The sequence below is a fragment of the Sitodiplosis mosellana genome, unplaced genomic scaffold (genome assembly GCF_009176505.1).
Source record: "Sitodiplosis mosellana isolate CC-2019 unplaced genomic scaffold, AAFC_SMos_1.0 Smas_scaffold_30, whole genome shotgun sequence".
Classification (NCBI taxonomy): Eukaryota; Metazoa; Arthropoda; class Insecta; order Diptera; family Cecidomyiidae; genus Sitodiplosis; species Sitodiplosis mosellana.
This window is the reverse complement of record NW_022595272.1, coordinates 1,935,220-1,957,169: the sequence shown is the minus strand read 5'-3', so window position 1 is coordinate 1,957,169 and position 21,950 is coordinate 1,935,220. Positions and strand designations below refer to the sequence as shown.

The following is a 21,950-nucleotide window of genomic DNA, read 5'->3' as shown; positions in this document are numbered from 1 at the left end:
CATATGATGTCTAGATACTTGCAAGCCATCCAATTTGATATCGTTTTCTAAAGTCAAGACCGTTTCGATTTATCACTTTCAAAATTTCAAAGAAATACGTTCAAAATCATTGCGGAGAAGTATCTTCAGCTCAATTCAAGATGAAATGAGTACAAAACCAACAAATAATTGCTACGAAAAAACGAATTTAAATAAAACAAGCGAATAAATTGTTTGATAATTGGCAAAAATATTGGTTTTTTATTTGTTTCGACTTTTCTCCACTTCTTTCTTTTTCACTTGTTGTAAATTAATACACGTAAGTTCATTTTTTAATAGTAATTGCAATAAAAGACTAAGCAAAAAAAAAAATTACTACAATTTCGTAGTGAGTAACCCTAGCTTATCGATTTTGGTTTTCATGTAGTTGTATATAAGTAAACTGATCATTATTCACTTGAAATCCTGAAGAACGATAGAAGCGAGCGCAACAACTGTGTGTTGCAAAAACAATGAACAAAATTGTTGAATTGAGGCAAAAATATGAATAAAAGTAAACGTAACGAAAGAGGGAAAAGAGAAAAAAAAAATAATCAAACAAAGGGAAAATAATTGATGTGTCTAATAAATTTTGCCATTTTGTGAAAAAAGTTTTTCATTTTAACAAATGTCTAAATATTATATCTGTCACTTGCCATAATATCATAGTGAATAATTATGTAAGTAAATTGCTTTCGAATGCATACAAAAAGGGAAATAATAATGAAAATTCTTATAGCTTTATATCAAAAGAAAAAGGAAATCTGAAAAAAAAACAAGATTCAATTTGATAACGAGGTGTTTGCTGTGTTTCTGTGTATGACAATAACATTAATGATTATTCTCATTTCATTTTTTCAGTTACATTTCATCCGAATCTGTAGCGTTTTTATTTTAGTTTATCTTGTTTTTGATATTTTAGTTTTGACCTGATGATTCGTTTTTATTATTCTTATTCTGTTGCTTGGTTTCTATGCTTAAACATTTTGCATATACTATAATAGAATATAATTCGAAAGTGAATTTCTTCGAATCCATTTTATCATCATCATCATCATCATCATTGCGTTGAATTATCATGTTACTCTGGTATCAATAATTTCTAGTTATACGTATCCGGAGATTGATGTGTGCTGTTGCTGTTTACTTCGGGCATGTTTGTGTGTGTGTGTGTGTGTGATTGATTGTGTTGAGAAATTGTTGATTTTGTTTTCTTTCTTTTTTACATGAAACGTTGTCTCTTACTGCAAAGATTTTGAACATCCATATTTACATCTAATGGACTAGCTGGTCGCTTGCTTGAGTTACGTGCTATCTCGCCGGCCACAAATGCATACAACTCTGGAGCTCTGTAGGTGAAACGACAACAAAAGCAAGTAAATTTAATTAAAACGTGCAATCAAGTGGTGATGTGTACATGCGGTATGGATGTGCTTGATACTAACCGTGAACGGCGAGCTAAGGCCTCCTTGAACGTATGCAAATCCGAGTCCATCGATGACACAAACGTGGCGCCGCTGTGCAGATGATGATGTTCATTGTGTGGCTGCATCTGATGAGCTGACGTTGGTGAACCGGGCCCGATGTGTTGACTGTGCAATGGTTTTGCTTGTTGTGTATTTGTGTACAAATGCTGTGGTGACAAACGGGTGACGTGTATCATACCGGATGGTGGTGACGATTTTCCAGCTAAATAGGCGAGCAAATCTTCGCGACGAATGTAGCGTCGACGCTTGCTGCGGGCCCAGTCAGCAATTTCACGTGTGCGACGTTGGTATCCAGTGTTCATTGCTAATTCATTTGAACGACGAATTCCATCACATGATTCTGATTGTTATGAAAATATTCGGGAAGATAAAGAGGGAGAGGGAGAGAGAGAGCGAGAGAAAATAAAACATTGTTTTAAAAACAAAATAATATTTAGAAAATGCAAGAATATTGACAAAATATTGCTGTTTTTCTCATTTCAATGAAAACGTACCTTTGTATAAAGTAGTAACAGTACCAGCTGCAGTTTGAAATGGAATCCACAAAGCACCTGTTTCTCTCGAATTTATTCTATCTGTTTGTCGTAAATAGAAAACATAAAGGATATCACCATTTAGACACATCCGTGTTTTTGTGCTCGGTTTAACAGTAAAACCGAAGAAATATAAAATAAGGTGAAACCCCAAAAAACTATGTCATGCAAAAATGCCACTCCTTCAATTCACTCAAATGACGGCAAAGTGTTGTTTCAAATGACTTTGTTTCAATATTGAGACACAGTGTACACCGTGTGTGATGATGTTCGACAACATCAAAATCGACACAATAGGACGTGAGAGCAACAGAAAAAGTAGTATAAAAATCGTTAAAAATAGCTCATTTTACTTCACATTAAATGATGATCAATTAAGGCTACTGCTAATGAATTCACCCGAAAAATTGCGACGGTGTGACAAGCGACGCCATACATGAAAATGACAAAGGTTAGTAATGATTTGCAATTCATTGCGATTCATTTGCAGGAAATGTGATTTGCGAGGCGAACGAGTCGAATTCGGATCTCCAACGATACATTGATCGCATCAGTCTGTCTTCTAATGCACATTATTGAGTAGCCATTTCAAAATATTGCTATTTTAATAATCTCATTTTACCATAAACGTCATGATTGATTGCTATTGAGACTATGTATTTTCATTTCCGTATTCATTCAATTCACTTTGCGGTCATCAAAATTAGCCGTACACTTGAAATAACAAAATGTCTGCCGTTTCATTCTTTTCGCTTGATGTACGGAATTGAATGTGGCGAATACTGTGAAAGGATTACACTCTCGGTGACCCTTCGAAATGCCGACAGAAGAAAAAAAAATTGAATGGATGTGAAACCAGTTAAAGTGAAATATTTCATTCGTTGACACTTCTCGCTGAACAAACCGATTTCGTCATGCACCCGAAATCACGCATACACAAATGCCACAGCACAGTGAATACAGTGCAAAAAAAAAAAGAAATGAAACTCACAAGGAACTAAAAATCTATTTTCTGTCGACACTTGAAAGTAGAAATATTTAAATTGGTTGCAATTTGGAGCATGCCAGACATTGTCTATTTACCTCTGTAGAGCTGTGCGATTGAAGTGGCTGATTCTTGAAAATTATGAAATAAATTTCGGATGCAGTTATCGCGTTCACTTAAGTATTGAGCTTCATAGTTGGGTTGCTGTCGTTCAATTGCTTCGATATACTGTTCTTCGATGTTGGCGGCCCAACCATCGTCACCATCATTAGCCTGCATTTTGTGTTTGTCTGTGTGTGTGTGTGTGTTTTTTTTTTTGTTATTTATTTTTAGGTTTGGATACTATGATTTATTTTTTGCTTCTTTCGGTTCGAACAGAAAAAAAAAACGGGATCCTTCCACGCGATTAGCTACACTCCCAAACACTTTGCAATTCACTATGCACACCAAAACACAACACAAACAAACCACCAACCAAGTCAATAGACGACCGTATTGCTTCCAGTTTTGTGAAACTTCGTTTTGATTTTTCTTTTCTCTAGCTCTGTTCTCACTTCACTCGCTTTTCTGTTTGATTTAATTCCGTATGTGCCAATGTGAAAACACCACCACAAACGCGTGCACACCAAAGACTTTTATTTTTCTTGCACTGAGACACACAAATTCAAAATCGAACGTAGAAAAAATAATAATAGAAGAACACAAAGTAATCGTCTGTAGGTCGAGTGGACAATGAAATAACTATGTGGGAATTCCGTGATCAGAAAAAAAAGATGGACTTATTTTCCTTCCAGATTTTTTTGTTCTTGTTTCGACTCTTCGGTTGATGACTGCATTAAACAGTCACCACGAAAAATTTTTTTTACACAATATTTGGATACATACAAATGAATTTTTTTCGTTTTTTTTTTTTGCAAAATATTTTCTCGTACACACGCGATATGGCGAAGAGGCGATATTTATTACACAAAGACAAAAACTCTGACTGATTAATGAAGTAACAATGGATACAGCAAATAGCAGCAACACCAGAACATGAACGTTTTTTTTTTTTATGGCAACTCAGTGTTTTGGTGTGTATTCCATGTGTTTGTGTGTCGATGGTTTCTTTGTGTCGTCAGTACGAACAATACGCATTAACCATGAATACACAGGTACGACAGCAGTGTGTTCGTGTGCACACTGTTCAATCGTTCGATTTTGGGTTGGCTGGTGTGCATGTGTGCGTGCGGGAGAACAACAAACAGCGCGCACACACATGCAAACCATTCTATGGTTGCCTTATGTCACACTTCAAACTGCTATAAAAACATATGGCGAATCGGGAACGATAACAAATCGTTTGGAACCGTTTTTAGTGTTCTTTGTCTTTGATAGGGATGTTTTTAAAGAAAATTACGTTATAGTTTCCAATGGTATTCGAGGAGATTGTAATTCTCTTCATTTTTTTAATCCAGTTATATTTTTTTACACACAAATCCGTAATTACTTTCATGAATTCCAACCTTTTTTCAAATTCTGCATGGAAATTCGGAACGCGGCGAAGTCGAAACGTTTCAATAAGTGACAGTATTTATAGTATTCTAACCTAAAATGTTTTAAGTCTTTTGCCAGTATTTTGTTTTTGATTGTGAAATAACTGTTTTCCATTCTGTAAATGATGATTTTAAGGGTGATTCGACTGCAGTCGGCCTTGAGTAGAAAATATGCGGTGCGAACATTTGCCACAAGATCCGTGACAAATCTCTTCGATAGAGGTTTCGTTAAAGAAGTCTTTCCACCGGATTCAAGGTTTGTTTTGATAACATCGTGGAAGTGTGCATGTTTCTAATTCCACCTGATTTTTTAGACACAAAATCGAAGAGATTACAACTGAATCGCCACAAAGCATTTATGCTGGATTTGATCCAACTGCAGACAGTCTTCACATCGGAAACTTATTGGTTATCATTGGTTTGCTTCATTTTCAACGTGCCGGTCATCATCCGATTGCTTTGGTTGGTGGAGCTACCGGTATAATTGGTGACCCAAGTGGCAAATCTACCGAACGGAATGCACTGGAAACGAAAGAATTGAAACATAATTTATCGTGCATAAAGAAGCAATTGCATAAGATTTTCGATAATCATCGAAAATATCTATGGAATGAAAAAGTGCAGGGAAAATTGAACGCAGTCAAGTAATGCACCTTTGTTAAGACATTTGTTTTTTTTTTTTGGCGATGACTTATGGAAATGAATCTCTTATTTTTCAATGTAGATATGTTGACAATGCTGAGTGGTATGAGAAAATGTCATTTTTGGACTTTATCGGAAGCATCGGCCGACACTTTCGTCTCGGAGACATGTTGAATCTAACGTCGGTGCGTTCCCGAATGGAGAGTGACGAAGGAATCAGTTTTACCGAATTTTCTTACCAAGTATGCCAGTCGTACGATTGGTGGCAACTGTTCAAACACCATAAATGCCGCTTTCAACTGGGTGGAGCCGATCAATTGGGCAACATCAGTGCAGGGTATCGTTTAATCAAGCGGTTAGAGAGTAATAAAAATGCCTTCGGTATCACAATACCTATATTGACTACGCGAGACGGCAAGAAGCTGGGAAAATCTGAAGGCAATGCAATTTGGCTTCATCCTGAAAAAACCTCACCATTTTCATTGTACCAATTTTTCGTTCGAACACCAGACGACGAAGTGGAAAATCTTTTGAAAATGTTGTCCTTCTTTTCACTCGAAGAAATCAACGAGATTATGATTGAACAAAATAAGGCCACACATCTGAGGCTGGCGCCGAAAAAATTAGCCGAACAATTGACTCTTTTGATACATGGAGGTATTATTTGGTTTGATTGGATTGTTTAACACTTTTTTCCTATATTTTGTGTTTTGAAATTTGTAGAGGATGGACTAAAGAAAGCCCAACAAGTCACAGCAGCTCTGTATGATGGAGATTTTGCTGCGCTGTCATCACTGAGCCAAGCTGAAATGAAGAGCATTTTCGTTGGTGCCAAGGTGCATGAGATTTTACTCGAGCCAGGAATGACGGTTCTAGATTTAGTGCTCAAAGCCAAAATTTACAAACATGATCGTACGTATTCACATTTGTGCGTTTAAAATTAGAAAGAATAAACAAACGTTGCATTTATTTAAACAGGTGAAGCAATGAGATACATAACACAAGGTGGATTCTATATCAACCAAAATCGATGTAAAAATATCGCCGAAGTGATATCGCCCGCTGTGCATATTTTAGCCAACAATTTCACACTTTTACGGACTGGAAGCCGCAACTATTTTATTATTAGTTGGAGAAAGTGAAGAATTATAGCAAAATTCATCATGTAAATAAATTGTTTAATAATAAAAACAAATACAAATTTAAAAAAAAAAACATAATTTCTAGGCTTTGAATTCTATTTTCAATGCAAGTTAGGTATTTCGTTCTTGGATATTTTGAAAAAAAATTCGAATTTCATATATTCCTTTCTATCGTTAATTAAACACGTGAGATCCATTCTGAGATTACAGATACTGGAGCGTCAAGCATTGACGACTTCAATCAGTGGAAATGTGATGCATAGAAAAAAAACGAATGGGTAATTTTTTTCCTCATGAACTAAGCCGATAGAAAAACATGTCTATCTCATAAACAGCACAATTCATTTTCCATGAATCGCCCACAAGAAACTTCGACAACTGACCGCAATAACAACAACACATTTTCTACGAATGCATGGTTAAACGATTGTAGGCATATGAAATATACCGAACACGTGCGTTCACCACAGCACAAATATACACTGAGCACATATTATTTCAAGTCCTCAGTAGTATAGTGGTTAGTATTCCCGCCTGTCACGCGGGCGACCAGGGTTCGATTCCCTGCTGGGGAGATATTTTTTTTCATTTTGCTTTTTTACTTTTCAAATTTGTTTTGTTGATTCTTTAAATGTTTTACATAGATTTGCTGCTTTTAACTACTGAAAAAAAATATTATTTCTTACATTTTTTCAATTTACGGATAGGTCATATTACGGTTGACATGGTATCAATCTTTGTACCTACTAAAAATGAATATTTTCATTGAAAAATTCACTGATAAATATGACCGTTTGTACCATGTTTTTTTTTATTCTATTTTCGTTACATATTCTTTTGCATCATGAATTTTGAATAAATTCCCAAGATTTCATAGAGAAAATAGTTTCAAATCGATTGAAACAAAAAATTCTTCGATTTTGTGTCTTTCAAAAATGTTTTCAATTTGCTTTTGGCATGGTTCTATAGGAAAATAATGGAATACATAAAAATAAAAAAAGTTGAAATTTAAAAACATTAAATAAAACAAAGAGATGAGATAAAGACATGAGGAGAAAAAAATTAAATATACCCTGGGGAAAATAAAAAAGAAAAGTGCCAACGACACATGGTGTTCCCAGACGGTCACCCATTCAAGTACTAACCATGCTCAATGCAGCTTAACTTCAGTGATCGGACGAGAACTGGTGCTTTTTACATGATATGGTCGTTGACGAATGAATACCACTTTATTGGGATCACCTTTTTCGTGAGGTGAAACGTGGCAATCAGAATTCATTTCGGTTTTTCAGCGATTAAATTCCATAATCTAAAAGTAGTTAGATTTGATGAGCTACATCCTCTGGGAAGAAATGTGTAAACTGAATCGAATTTTGAAACAAAAAAGAACAACCACAATGAATCGTTTTCAATTGTTTTATTTCTTGTAACAATTTTGATTGAATAAATTTTGACTTGTTATATATTATTATTATTGTTATAATATTATTCTGATATACTCTTACTGTTTTCTTTTATTTTAACTTCATTTTTTGTTCAAATGAATGGTCAAAAACAATATTTCCACAACGTTCTACTACTCTTGATACTTGAATAAAATAACTTCTTTTTTTTTTTTAAATTTATTTGTTATTGACAATAATCTCTATGCTATTTGATATCTTTGCTTTTGATTCTAACATTTTTATTTCTATTTTCGGTGAAATGCAATAGTTCACTATTTGTGTTTTGGCTACTTAATGTGTCAGATCCAATTTCAAGCTAGAACAAAATGCGATTGCTATTGCTATTTTGGTTTCATCATTTCATAAAAAAATGGAATGTAGAAACATATAAAAAAAAACTCAATTTATAAATCGTTTTACGTTTGTAGTTTGTGCAATGAAAATGTTTGCATCACGATTTAACTGTCAAATCGATGTGGATGGCCTGGACAATATAAAAATACGAATCGTTCTTTTACAAATACATTTGAAGTGAATATGATGCTATAGAATTTGCTCCATTGCATTTTATTTGTCTCCTTTTTGTTTGTCTTCGGGAAAACCATTTAACAACTATTCATTCTATTTGAACAAGGACAATATAACTTTATGATTTGTTGATTTCTAATATGATATTTGCTACTTTTGGTAATTTATATATTCATTTTTCATTAAATTTACTTGAGTAATAGTTTGTTTGCCTGGGATATTCATTTTAGAAAAATACATTAAAAAAAATTTTGCTTCTCAACATTTTCTTTTTTCGGTCAACAAAGAATGCAAATTTTTGTTCTGACAAACGAGATTCTGTTATAAAATATCAAAATAATGTTTTTTTTTTCTCAAATAAAGCATAAAAACGTTTTTAAAAAAAAAATGCATACTCAAATCAAAAATGCTCTCTTTCTCAATGATGGTACTTTGAACAGTATCAATATTTCTTATAATAAAATATAACAAATATCACAAAAGTTTATAAAGCAAAAATTGGTATTGGTTGGTTTGGTATGGCGAAGATGTGTGATGCATCATCAACGGCATTTGCATATAAAAAAATAATTCAATTGTATTATGATGCTTTGCATCTAAATGTACATTGTACACAGTGCATATTGTGGGCTTCGGTGTCGTTATCTTCTGAATTGTTGTGTTTATTGTTGCCGTATAAAAATTGGTACTGTATCCCATTTCTGTATGCAATTTGGAAAATTCTACACAATTTTTTTTTGTGACTCATCATTATGCTACGATTAGAACTGTGTTTGTATCTCTTTTGCTGTGGAATTGCTTGTGGGTCTAAAGTAAATGAGCCTTCATGCAATGCAATGTAACTCTAGACATATATGTATGTGTCGATGTTGAAACTGTGTATCGTTTACTCGTTATTATCCTCGTTTTGTTGGCTGTGACTTTAGTTATTTCGTCGCCGGCGACGAAAGACAAGCGCAAAAATTGATCGAATTCGCCACCATCGGCTCCGACGTCTCGTATCAATTTTCTCTGTGCTCGAGCTGTTACTCAATTGCTGAAAATAAGAAGAATTCAAGTTAAAATGATTGATTTTAAACGGATTGAATCATGAAAAAAATACCCGTTGACCCTCTTTGCGGCGAATCTCTCTGATTAGTGTGTAGAACGCATCATCGATGTAGTGACGCAATGCAGCCGAAGTCTCATAAAATGGGCAACCAAATTGAGTTGCTAGGTGTTTGCCTTCTTCAGTAGAAACCTATGGTAAAAGTACAAATTATGAATCCAATACATCTTCATTTCGGATTAGATTTGGTTTCCGATGCGAATAGCCTATTCGGTTTATGCTCACTTTTCGTTGTGATTGCAAGTCTAATTTGTTAGCGATTAGTACCAAAGGAATGTCTTCAGTGAGACGAACTCTCGTAATCAACTTTCGATATTCAGATGCTTCCTGGAAACTATGACGATCCGTAACGGAGTAGCAGATAATGAATCCTTCACCACATCGCATATACTGGTCACGCATCGCTGTAAACTCCACTTGACCAGCAGTATCTATTGGAAATGAACGATTTGAATCCAGAAAAATGTTAACCGAATGAATAATAAGACGCAAATTAAAATGATTCTGGTGTAAAAACCATATCTAAATATATCCACTAAGAAATTACGTTTACTTACCCAATATATCCAGCAGAGCGGCTTCACCATCGATTACGGCTTGCTGTTGATACGAATCCTCTGCAATGAACATTTCCATATACAAATTGCGTTCTATTTTTGCCATTGTCAAACTGTGATAATCTATTTTTTCATACATACCAATGGTTGGATCGTGGTAATCCAGAAAGCTGTGGCTTACAAACTGCAATGTAACAGCTGAAAATGAAATAACGAATATTATGTAGTTTATGTGTATGTACGATACGCATATACATATATGTTAATGCTATATATTTTGTATCTAAGCCCAGTGATAAGACAAGGTTACATAAGCATTGACATTGGAGGAGTAGCACAGATCATATTTCAATTAGTCAAATTTATGACACATTCCTACGCAAAATGATATTCGATTACCTGACTTTCCAACGCCACCATCGCCAAGCATGACAATCTTGTATACACGCAAACCACCGCGAGTCGTTTTCGATGGCTGTACAATTTTTGATAGATCGCCGTTGTTTTCATTTTTGCTCGTTTTGTCTTCTTTCTTATTTTTACTTTTCTTTCGTGGTGCACATCCGATGGATTCACCAGTCATTGTCGATATAAAACGGTGCGATTGCAAGGAAGAAACTTAGTCGTATTTTTAGATTCGTTTTATATTTCCTACTGTGAACACACGTGATAGTTTGCCAACAGCGTGTTCAATAGGGCCCATACTTTAGTGCCATTGGATTCGTATACTACAGCAATATTTGACCTCACACTGAACTTATTCAACAATTAAATTGAACAAAATGTGAATGATCAAAATATTTCAAAGGAAAATTCTATGATTTCTACGTTCTATTTGGAAATACGGAAAAAATAGAAACTGGAAGCCGTTTTCAAGTTAATTTTCGTATCTGCGCGTAACTTTTGCTCAAATGCACACTATTTCATTTTAAATATACTGATTCTCTCTGATTTTGATTCTTCTGGTCTACTTATCTCTTCACTTTTGACACTGAACCACTGTTATCCAAAACAAAATTGAAAAGATGAAATTATATTGGTGTTCTTTTTTTGTTCTTTTCAAGAAAAAAAAAATATTTTCTTCTTCAATATTTGTCCATCAGTGTCAAAGCACTCTTTGCCAATGCGCTGGCTTTCCGATATCTGACTGACATTTATGGCATTGGCTTTTTACATTATAGTACTATGAAACTTTCTCCAATGATTATTTCGTGCTACTATTTCCCCGTATTTGCTTTTCTCGACATATGCGCTCTGCTCCATGCTATCCTCTCACATAGAAATATTTCTATCCGGCGATAGATTCATACACAAAAACACACTCATGCGCAAACAAGCGGAAACGTGCTGGCAAAGTGAGAAAAAAAAACGAAACTTGTTCAATGAAATCAGGAGAGCACAGCGAGTGTATGAACTTGAATCGAGAGAAATTTTTTAAAAATTTATTTATATCTTTCAAAATGCATTGATTTTCAACCAATCGAATTCATGACCATGAAAATGTTTTTTGACTGTACTCAGAAAGAAAATATCTTCAGAAAGTATCGCATCACTTTTGTCAACGACCATATCATGTAAAAAGCACCAGTTCTCGTCCGATCACTGAAGTTAAGCTGCATTGAGCATGGTTAGTACTTGAATGGGTGACCGTCTGGGAACACCATGTGTCGTTGGCACTTTTTTTTCATTTTTTCTTTCTTTTGCTTGTCTTTTTTTTATCCACGTTTATTCTTTCTTTTGCCTTTTTCATTCGATTAGATTTATTGTTGATATATGGACGATAAAAACCATGAACTTGAAAATTTCAAAAACCACCAAATTTTATATAAATTTCCAAAATAAAACGAAATAACATAACGTTAAATCTCAATGAAGAAAATAAACAGCACATTTTCAAACGTCTTTGGTTTGTTCTAAAAAACCTGTTTTTTTTTATCTTATTGGAATAAAAATCTAAAAAAATGAAATAAAATACAAATGAATCGTCAGACAGAAAAAACCAAATAGTACTTATTCGTTATGTTTCCTAATGTTCGTTTATTTCTTCATTAAAAATGTCTAAGAAAATTTCGAGTCACATTTTGTGTTATTTTTTTAAACGCAAACTTTTCTGGATGGGTTTCCTTTCGCATTCAGTCCAATAACTCTGAATATTTTGCCACTTTCAGCTGAAAATGTCCTGTTGCTATATCCTCCTGTGGTGAAATTGTATCCTATTGTGCCGGTCGTGACATATAACGAACTATGGTCTTCATCGCCAAAAACTAATCCAATTACAATTTCTGATGGTATTTCAATCACCTGCTCAAGTTTCGATTTCCTATAATGGAAACAAACCATTATTCATCGGTTCGTGATATTCAATTTTAGAAATCGAAACTGTGTATTTTCTAACCTTGGATTAATTTTCCAAATAGCACTTTTGTATAATAAGCCGACATAGAGGTTTCCATCAGTATCGATCGTCATTCCTAATGGACGATAGTCAGGTATTTCGCCGTTGATTTTGAAATCAAATACAACATGTCTGTTGTCTGGAACATTTGATCAGAAAAATATTTGTTTACATTTCCAATGGGAATTTTCTACTTTGAATATCAACTGCTTACATATCTCATCTGTTGTTGGGTCCCAATCGTATTCATAAACCACATTGCGACAGGTGTCGATGAAATAAAACTTGTTTCCTTTAATGTTCCAGTCCATTCCACCTGAAACTATCACGTCATTTGCTACTGCCTTTGCGCCAAGACACTGGTTATAGCGATAAAGGGATGCTCGTGGACTTGATGACGTGGCACAAAGATCAAAAGGAAAAGTTCCGCCATAAAAGCTATGCTTTGGCGAAGCCCATGCCATGTTATAATTATTGAACTCATGTTTTGGTCCAGTTTCTACTGTGAAAGTGTCGCGTACCATTCTAGCCATCGAATCCACTCCATTCCACTCTACTACTTTCACAGATCGTTTATCACTCACAGCGAATTGGTTGACATGCTCTACAATTGGCAGCATAAACGTCGTTGAAATATTTCCCTCAATGGCAGCCGAATAAAATCGATTTTCGGCTGGAACGTATCGGTTCATAGTGCGTTTTGCATCGAAAAAATCTACGAAATATAAACACTTCTTCTGATCGTCCCAATATGGCGAATACGCTTGCGACCATTTTTGCGATGACACTGCTTCGACACTATAACTGTGTACACAGTTGCGGCTATTCTGAAAATCAAAAATCAAGGAAAAAAAATATCACAAGTCACCTATTGTGAACGACTGAAAACGTAATTTAGTTCGATCAGTTAATCTTCGATGTGTGCCCTTAAAATCTTACGCAAAAACTAATGACTATGAGCAAAATTGTTGCCTTATACATTTTCACCTCCAAAATGACCAAACTGTCTTGAGTTCATAACCATCTTATATACATCGAGTGAATGTATGTCATTGGATGACCGTAAATTAAAAATCACACATGACCAACATTTGACTTCTATTCAAACATTTGCATAATATGTACAATCAAGGTGATTGTTTTGCGATTTAGTCCAAATTAAGTATATTGCTCATCATTAATTTACTAAATTTTATTTGAGTTATGAAATTAAAAACCGCAAATTGTTTTTTTTTCTTTTTTCTCTCTATTCAGTTGGAAAATGTTCGAAGTAGATTTTCTTTTTCCGCAAAGGAATATTAAATACACATCTTTCTCCCTAAATAACCTTTTGCATGTAGACATTTAACCATGAACAGAGTACCACTTGCTGGTGAGAATGTTCTGGTGGAAAATCCACCATCAGTTACTTTGCTTGCTATAGTTACATACAATATATCCAGCTTCGAGCCACCAAAGTCGATTGATGTCACAATTAAGAATGAGTGTAAAATTTTTCCTTTTTGATATACTTACAGAGATTAATTGAATGTCCGAGAATGAAAACGCAACTTCTATTCACAACACATATAAGTGAAACAAAAAAAAAAAAATTAGAAGTTGCGTTTTCATTCTCGGACATTCAATTAAAAAGCACCAAATTGCACAAATGGTATACATTTTGAATGGATATTGAAGAAATGTGATCTTTAAACTTCGTTATATACTTCACTAGAATTCGGTCAAAATATATCTGATGTAACTCTTATATTACTTTTCAGCCATAAATCATTCGTTAGTTATACCTTCGTTGAATTTATTCAGCTGTGCCATAACTCCTGTTTGAACATATGTATGTATATTTTTGACAAATGTACAGTGCTTGTTTACTTTTCAACAGACATCAGATAAATATGCTTGAATATTGTATGGTGTAAACAGCTTGTCATAAACCAAATAAAATCAATGTGATTGTTGAAATACAAATATTTTATTTTGGATTTTTTTTTTTAAATGATTCTCTGTTATTATGCTAGCTGCTCTTTTAGCAAGCTTTGTTTATAACTGTGCACCAGAAAGATTGAACCAAAGTTCATGATCATCCAATGAAAATGTTTATAATTTAAAATTGAAAAAGCAATTCAAGCGGTTACAAACACACGCTTCTTCCAGGGAATCCTTTTGCATTCAGATCTTTCACCATGAAAACTGATCCACTTTCGCCACGATATCTCTTGTTTGTAAGATCTCCAGTATTGAAATTGTAACCTCTTCCACCAGAGGTCACAAAGAGTGTATCCAGATGTTTTCCTCCAAACGCGACCGAAGAAACAATCTTCGCCGGTATTTCAATTTCCTTCACCAATTTTGATGATCTGAAATGTGAAGATTCGATCAAATGTAAGTTTAACTGGCATAGAATATATGGCCAAGCTTACCTTGGATCGACTTTCAAAACCGCACCGCCATAATACATGGCAACATACACGAATCCATCCGTGTCAACGGTAAGTCCAACCGGATAGTATTTACATTTAACACATTTTGCAAGTCAACCACAACACGACCGTTGCCTTTAAGATTCGACATAATAAAGTTGATCAAACAAACGTATAATTTGTCTTTTTGGTTTATTTTAAATACTTACGTATTTTACCGGTTTTTGAATCCCAGTCATACTCCCGAAGCTCACGTTTGCATGAATCAATGTGATAGAATTTATTTTCATCTACATTCCAATCCAAACCAGCCGAAAGCAATAGATCACCCCATATTTGCTTGACTCCACAACATTTGCTGTAGTGATAAAGAGAAGCATTTCCAGCCTTTGTTGCACCACAAAAATCGGTAATGAGTGTTCCTCCATAGAATTCACAGTTGGGCGAAGCTCTAGCAATGCTGAGTGAATTCGGTGCATCGCCCTCATATTTTTCCACATTGAATTCCTCTCGAACTATTCTCGCCTTTTTGTCTTTGCCATCCCATTCGATCACCTTTACGGAGAGTTCGTCACCTATAAGGAAACGATTGCAGCATTTTTTCAGTGGAAGAATAAATGCAACTGGTTCAATGCCTTCAACAGACGCAGAGTAAACCTTATCTTTGGCTATGTCATACCTGTTTGAAGGAAAATCAATTTATTCGGAAGTTTGAAAAAAAATCCCGGCCGAAAACAAACAAACTAGCTAAAAAAAAGTCATCTTACCTATTTATTGCGCGACTTTTGCTCAAATAATCCACAAAATAAAGACTTTGCGATGCATCATCCCAATGCGCGGAATATGTTTGCATCCATAGCTCCGATGAGATGGGAACAACTTCGTACGAAACCTTCAGCAAAAGACACCGATTTTCAATTATGCAGAATTCAACATTTTATCAATCCGATTTTATTTCACTTTTGATTTTTAAATAAAATATGTGCAATACTCACGACGAAATTGATAAACAAACACAAAAAGATACAAATCGTATGCATTTTCAAGCTGAACTGTACAACTGAAGAAAATTTATCCCAAAATCTCCTTAAATACGTTTGTTTCAATGTGGGTTACTAGAGCTATATGCACTTTCTTCGTTGAATTAAAATATAAAAGTCAATCATTGACTGCAATTTTTAGCAAATATTTCAACAGCTGTCTTTTTTCAAATTAAGAACCAAAATCTAGAACAATGAACGAAAATATTCTTGATTCTTCAGAAAAAGGTCGACGAAAATCAGTTTTCCATGGTAGTACTCCATTTCAATTGGTATTTTATATATCTTAATAGCTTATGCTTTTCTTCGTCGAGCCATTCATTTCTATTTGTCTTATGACAATATTTATATTGGAATGTGACATTTGATTGAACTGAATTTGATTGTCTAAATCAATATTACCTTCAGTATTGGTTCAATTTTCAATATTCGGGCTGAAAGGCACAAACAAAATGTTGATAGTCAAATAAACAAATCATCGGTCTATTTTCTTTGTTCTGTTTGAAATGCACTATACTCAACGTTAATGGGAGAATGAGTTCAAGAATCTAATGTAACTCTTTTGCATTGGTACAATAGCTCTTAAGTCCATGTCCAAGAAAAGGAAAGATTTCTGTCTGAATTTATTCATTTCAAAATTTTAACGTCTACTCAATGAAGCTTGAACCGTTAGCTAATTATATACCTAATTTATAACAATTTTGACTTTGTATCGATAAAAATGATAAATGAATTGAATTGTTTTAAAATAGACTTTATCTTTGACATCAAATTAATTTTCAATCATCGATTCATTTAATAAAAGATAGAAATTTCAATCGGGAATTCAAATACAAATAGTTCCTTGTGGAACACCAACTGTGCCAAGCCCTGTGACTTCAAATACCTTTCCGCTGTCCGGGGAGAAAGTTCTATTTGCAATTTGGCCAGTATTTGTATCAAACGCTTTGCTTGCTGTGCACACAAACAACTTATCTAAATTCTTCCCTCCAAACTCGACAGCCGTGACAATCTCTGCAGGTATAACAATTACTCTCACTATTTTGCCGGTTCTGAAATTGTAAAAAATTTTAAATTGAAAATAAAACGAATTTCCTTCCAATGTGAAAGAGAACTAACGTTGGGTCGACCACCAAAACAACACCACCATAATAAATAGCTACATACAAGTAACCGGCTCTATCAATTGCCAAACCAAGTGGAAGACTTTGAATAGGATCTCCATAATTTCGTTCGTATAGAAAAACGATTCGCCCATTTGCTGCGGACATGAAAATCCATTGTCAAAAAAAAAATGGTAGAACATAAAAATTTTCAATCATATTTACAAAGTTGGCCGGTTTTTGAGTCATAGTCAAATGCTCGAATGACTCGTTGGCAAGCAGCCACATGATAAACGACATCTCCCTTAGCATTCCACGCAATTCCACCCGAAGATTTCAAGTTCGGAATATCTATTCGTTGCACACCGTTGCACTTGTTATATGAATAGAGTCCTGCGTTTGGAGCTGATGAATTGCTGCACAGGCTACCACGAAAAGTTCCACCAAGAAACATGCCTTTTGGAGATGCTTTTGCAACATTCCAATTATTTGCCACGAATTTTGAATCGACTTCAACCGAAAAAGTTTCACGAACTTTTTTCGCAACCGTTTCACTGCCATCCCATTCCACCACGGACGATGATAGATGATCGCTGATTAGATATTGATTGCTAAACTTTTGCACTTTGATGAGATACGACGGCGCAGAAATAGGTAAAGTAGCCATGGAGATTCTTTTGGTTGCATCATTGTAGCTAGTTATTGTGCCATTCATAAAGTCAACCATGTAAAGCATTTCAGTTGTTGGACACCAATACGGAGAGTACGGCTGAATCCACGGATTTGGCGAAATTTGTTTCACCTGGACATCATCGCAGATCTGAAACGAACATACAATATAGACAGAATAATTATTATTATTTTGAATACAATACTCACGACAACAATGGCTAGAAAACTCAATAAAGCGCAAATCTTAAACATTCTCAAATTGAACTAAATAAATTCGACTTTGCGATCACCTTAAATATTCCAATCGAATAGTCTCAAAAATATATTTGTTGGTTTATTGATTTTGTTTAAACAGTTGTCAATCCATTTGCTTACTGAATATGAAAACTTCACAGTTGGGAATCTCGATTCGTTGCAGAGATATAGCGCAAAAACCAGCTGTCATCATTTTTCGCTATTTTTTCACGATTATTCGGGCGAATGGCAGTTAGTTGTTGATGTTAGTGAAAAGGTTACATTCCCCAACGCATTAAATGAATGGAAAACGTTACATGAATGTTCATCTGACTTGGAGATAAATGTGGTTCCGGAATCTATTCAATTCATCCAAATCGATGGCCAAAATAATGTTTTCCTCGGAGCACCCTAGTACCACTGCCAGAAAAAAATTATCTAGGCCGCTCCAAATACCAGTTTTTGTCCGACAAAGACATGTTTACTTCGTGGATAAATGAGTGAATTTTGTTAAGGTTTTCGTTCTAACTAAGGAAGAATTAGCAAAACCAAATCCAAAGCCAACAATTGTAGCCATCAGGAATGAAACACAATCGGTAAATGGATTATTTGCCGATGGGGATAACAATATTTACATCACAACAAGTGACCGTTTATATAAACTCAGCGAAAGAAAATTGCAAACAATTTTGAAAGAGAGCACCAATTCGCTTGCAATCGATGATCAAAATAACATTTACTAGGCCAACCCTCGTTCAGCTTATAAAACAACGAGTGACGGAACAACATCAAAAATAGATGGTTTAGATGACTTAAAAAAGGTTATAACCCACATAAACGTCGATCATGGCAATAATGTTTACTTCTTTGCACTGGAAAAAGGGTTTTTCGTTCTGAGATCTAATTCGTCCAAAGTGGAGAAAATTGGAGCGGAGACTTCAGTAGCCTATTTCACCAAATGTTTTCATGAAAAGTTTCCATGGGATTTTCTTCTCAAGTTTTTTTGGTCAAACAAATATATCTAAATGTAGCAATGAGAAAATCTCAATAAAAACGTGAAAATATTCTCATTTTTTTGACATTTTTTTGAGCGCCAACTTGAAATTTCGAGATTTTTTCACAAAAATGTGAGATCACATCATGGTTGGCTCAAAAATAAATGAAAATTTAAAATTTGCGCTCAAAATAATGTCAAAAAAATGAGAATATTTTCACGTTTCTATTGAGATTTTCTCATTGCTACATTTAGATACATTTGTTTCACCAAAAAAACTTGAGAAGAAAATCTCATGAAAACTTTTCATGAAAACATTTGGTGAATTAGGCTGCAGGCATGAATGACGTGATCAGATTGCTCGCAATTGATAAGACTGATAATATTTACGTTTGCCAATTAAACATTATCCATAGCAATTTTTTTTTTTTGTATGCAAATTCCAATGAAGCTAAGAAAATGTCTGGCATTGATGGTGTTTTTCGGACAATCACAGTAGATCCACGCAACAATGTTTTCATTGGGACTGATAAAGGTATTTATAGAATAAGTGGTGACACACGTAAAGCACTGTAATAACTTGTATTTTTGATTAATAAATTAAAGTTTACACTTGAAGCGTTCGATTTCGTGATAATTTTTTACAAATATGTAAACAGCTGTTGACTTTATTTCAATTCAGATGAGAGTAAGTGAACTAAGCAAAGAAAAAAAATTGAAATCAATTTTGCAAAAAAGTTCAACAAGCAATAAATTTCAAGCAATTTATATGCGCGTAGTGTAGGAAGATAATAAATACGCTGATAATATATACGCTAGTCAAAAGAAAAATGAAACGAACTATGATGATGGAGGTGGATGCAACCGACATTTGAGCTGCATACTCGAGTAGTTAGTAAACTTATTTGCTGCTCACTTGCCGACTCATAACTACATGAGGTTGGCAAATTGATGATCTAAATACAAAGTTTTCTGCCCGGAACGCCGGTCGCACCTAGTTGGGTGATTGCATACAGACCACTTCCCGCAAATGTTGTATCAATTGTTTGACCCGTGTATGTTTCGCGACCTTTACTAAACACAGTAACAAATAAAATGTCCATATTGGCACCACCCCACGTAATTCCAGCTGGAATTTGCCCAGGTATTTTAATTGCTTCCAGAACTGAACCAGTGCTGCAAAAAAGAACTCATTTTTCTTGACTTTCCTCAAAATTTGCCTCGGAAATAAGACTCACCCTGGATCGCACTTCAAAACATAACCGCCCAAATATAGAGTTATGTACAAATATCCGGCTGTGTCAACAGTCAATTGAATTGGGAAACTGGTTGGATCTCCATAGTTTCTTTGGTATCGAAAGACGACGTGACCATTCGAAATCTTTCCCGTTTTGCCATCGTAATGGTATTCCCAAACCGTCATGTCGCAAGAATTGATTTGATAAAATTTATCGCGGTTTGCATTCCATTCAAATCCACCGAAAATTTTTTGATTGCATATGATCGTTTTTACTCCATGGCACTTGCTGTAGCTATAGCCAGCAGCAATCGGTTCCGATGAATTGCCGCACAGGTTAAGACGAAGTGTACCGCCAATGAAATGACCTTGTGGTGAAGCTTTGGCCGTATGCCAATTATGCGATAGATATGCTGGATCGGTTTCAACCGTAAATGTGTCGCGTATTACAGTGGCATTTGGCGATTTTCCATCCCACTGAACGATCACGTTTGTATGATTTCGGGTTGTCAGGAAGGTATTAGACGGTGTCGAGTGTTTATTTGAGCAACTTTTTATCGGAATAAGGTACCATGGTATAGTTATACCAGGGGCAGTTGCTTCGTAAATAGTATTTTCACTTGGAATATAACAAAGAAGTGTTCCATCAGCATAATCACCCATGTATAATCGCTGAGTCTCTGCGCACCAAATCGGATTGTATGGTTTTGCATATGTTTTATTAGGGTCAGAGACCTGAGTTACTACGTAACATGCCTTTAGGACAAAAAAGTTGTATCCTTAATCCTTATACTTGAAAAGATTTATCTTTTTCATATCTTACCACGCAGTTGATTAGAAATCCAAGCAGAATGCAAATTGTATGCATCTTAGCGAACTGACTAAACCACGTTCAATTTTTACGACTCTTAAATACGTTCGTTGGAATTGTGTCATTGTCCAAAAATCGTTGTCACTGTGTTTGAACTGCAAGTGAAAAGTGAAAAGATAAACATGACCAAGATTTTGAAATGTTTATCCAACTGATAGGTTAGACTAATTAGGTTGCAGTTGAGTGATCTCAACCTACTTCAATATTTTCGTGTCGACTTCAGTTGCACTTCGATAATAATACACATATTCAGCTAAAATGTGTTTTTAGCATATGCCTACTGAAATTTGACATCTAATCATCAAATGAAATTCAAACAGAGGAAAATCATAGGGTGGCAGTCATGGTCCAACAACAAAATTCAAATTGGCGCACTGTTTAGTTCAGAAAAAAAATTACGAAATTACATTGATTTGCCTTTTGAAATTGAGGGCGCTCGCGTCGCCACAGTTCTCATTTAAGTTGTTTTCGGTCTTAGCTGCCACCCGATGTGGAAAATGCAATGTCCCAACATTTGAACATAAATAACACAATTCATAGAAAGTGAAATTTATTAAGACTAGCTGAACTTATCGAGAAATATGTCGTATGTAAAGTTATTTTTTTGGTATTTTTCCAAATGTTTCTATTCTTTTCATACACACATACACTGTGATGTAGAAAAGTACTGCCCCATGGAAATTCCCATTCATTGAATATTCGAATTTATTTATAGAATGAATATGACATTCTACGCAATCATCATACGCAATATGAGGAATAGAATTGTATAAAAGATCATTTCTGTTTCTGTGAAGACTTGAACATAACGATTGTGTTGACTATTTATAGATGGTTACGTTAGTTTAAGGGTGTTGCCATCTGATTTAGCGTTTCATTTCAAAGTCGATGACATTGTTGATTGCGAATGATTCAATCGCATTACCAGAGATGACTGAAGCGCACCGAGTGAACGAGCAACGGCCGCACGGACACTGAGTTTGCGTGCGTAAAACATGCTCAGTGCG

At 34.9% G+C, this 21,950-nt stretch overlaps 5 protein-coding genes and 3 non-coding genes across 8 annotated transcripts; 3 read left to right on the top strand and 5 right to left on the bottom strand.

The window, feature by feature from the left end:
* Nucleotides 1–209: 209 nt before the first annotated feature.
* On the bottom strand, nt 210–4,253 carry LOC129569285 (HUWE1-associated protein modifying stress responses). The gene is made up of 4 exons (XM_055448016.1): nt 3,122–4,253; nt 2,000–2,080; nt 1,464–1,845; nt 210–1,367 (listed from the first exon to the last, which is right to left on the bottom strand). Exons 1-4 carry the CDS (start codon nt 3,300–3,302, stop codon nt 1,241–1,243), a joined length of 771 nt encoding a protein of 256 aa, XP_055303991.1. The 5' UTR covers nt 3,303–4,253; the 3' UTR covers nt 210–1,240.
* A 335-nt stretch (nt 4,254–4,588) lies between these two features.
* On the top strand, nt 4,589–6,415 carry LOC129569283 (tyrosine--tRNA ligase, mitochondrial). The gene is made up of 5 exons (XM_055448014.1): nt 4,589–4,814; nt 4,873–5,202; nt 5,283–5,857; nt 5,924–6,112; nt 6,179–6,415. Exons 1-5 carry the CDS (start codon nt 4,681–4,683, stop codon nt 6,340–6,342), a joined length of 1,392 nt encoding a protein of 463 aa, XP_055303989.1. The 5' UTR covers nt 4,589–4,680; the 3' UTR covers nt 6,343–6,415.
* A 430-nt stretch (nt 6,416–6,845) lies between these two features.
* On the top strand, nt 6,846–6,917 carry Trnad-guc (transfer RNA aspartic acid (anticodon GUC)). Its single transcript has one exon. It is a non-coding gene; the product is annotated as a tRNA-Asp (tRNA).
* Nucleotides 6,918–7,438: 521 nt separating this feature from the next.
* Nucleotides 7,439–7,557, bottom strand: LOC129569435 (5S ribosomal RNA). The gene has a single exon (XR_008688034.1). It is a non-coding gene; the product is annotated as a 5S ribosomal RNA (ribosomal RNA).
* A 183-nt stretch (nt 7,558–7,740) lies between these two features.
* On the bottom strand, nt 7,741–11,510 carry LOC129569286 (GTP-binding protein Rit2). The gene is made up of 6 exons (XM_055448018.1): nt 10,380–11,510; nt 10,122–10,178; nt 9,981–10,040; nt 9,649–9,854; nt 9,418–9,555; nt 7,741–9,351 (listed from the first exon to the last, which is right to left on the bottom strand). The coding sequence occupies exons 1-6, from the start codon at nt 10,561–10,563 to the stop codon at nt 9,238–9,240; spliced, it is 759 nt and encodes a 252-aa protein (XP_055303993.1). The 5' UTR covers nt 10,564–11,510; the 3' UTR covers nt 7,741–9,237.
* A 27-nt stretch (nt 11,511–11,537) lies between these two features.
* On the top strand, nt 11,538–11,656 carry LOC129569434 (5S ribosomal RNA). The gene has a single exon (XR_008688033.1). It is a non-coding gene; the product is annotated as a 5S ribosomal RNA (ribosomal RNA).
* On the bottom strand, nt 11,640–13,356 carry LOC129569299 (regucalcin-like). Its single transcript, XM_055448031.1, has 3 exons — nt 13,315–13,356; nt 12,376–13,202; nt 11,640–12,300 (listed from the first exon to the last, which is right to left on the bottom strand). Exons 1-2 carry the CDS (start codon nt 13,354–13,356, stop codon nt 12,528–12,530), a joined length of 717 nt encoding a protein of 238 aa, XP_055304006.1. The 3' UTR covers nt 11,640–12,300; nt 12,376–12,527.
* Nucleotides 13,357–14,391: 1,035 nt separating this feature from the next.
* On the bottom strand, nt 14,392–15,832 carry LOC129569298 (regucalcin-like). Its single transcript, XM_055448030.1, has 5 exons — nt 15,788–15,832; nt 15,560–15,684; nt 15,002–15,471; nt 14,793–14,883; nt 14,392–14,729 (listed from the first exon to the last, which is right to left on the bottom strand). The coding sequence occupies exons 1-5, from the start codon at nt 15,830–15,832 to the stop codon at nt 14,504–14,506; spliced, it is 957 nt and encodes a 318-aa protein (XP_055304005.1). The 3' UTR covers nt 14,392–14,503.
* Nucleotides 15,833–21,950: the final 6,118 nt, after the last annotated feature.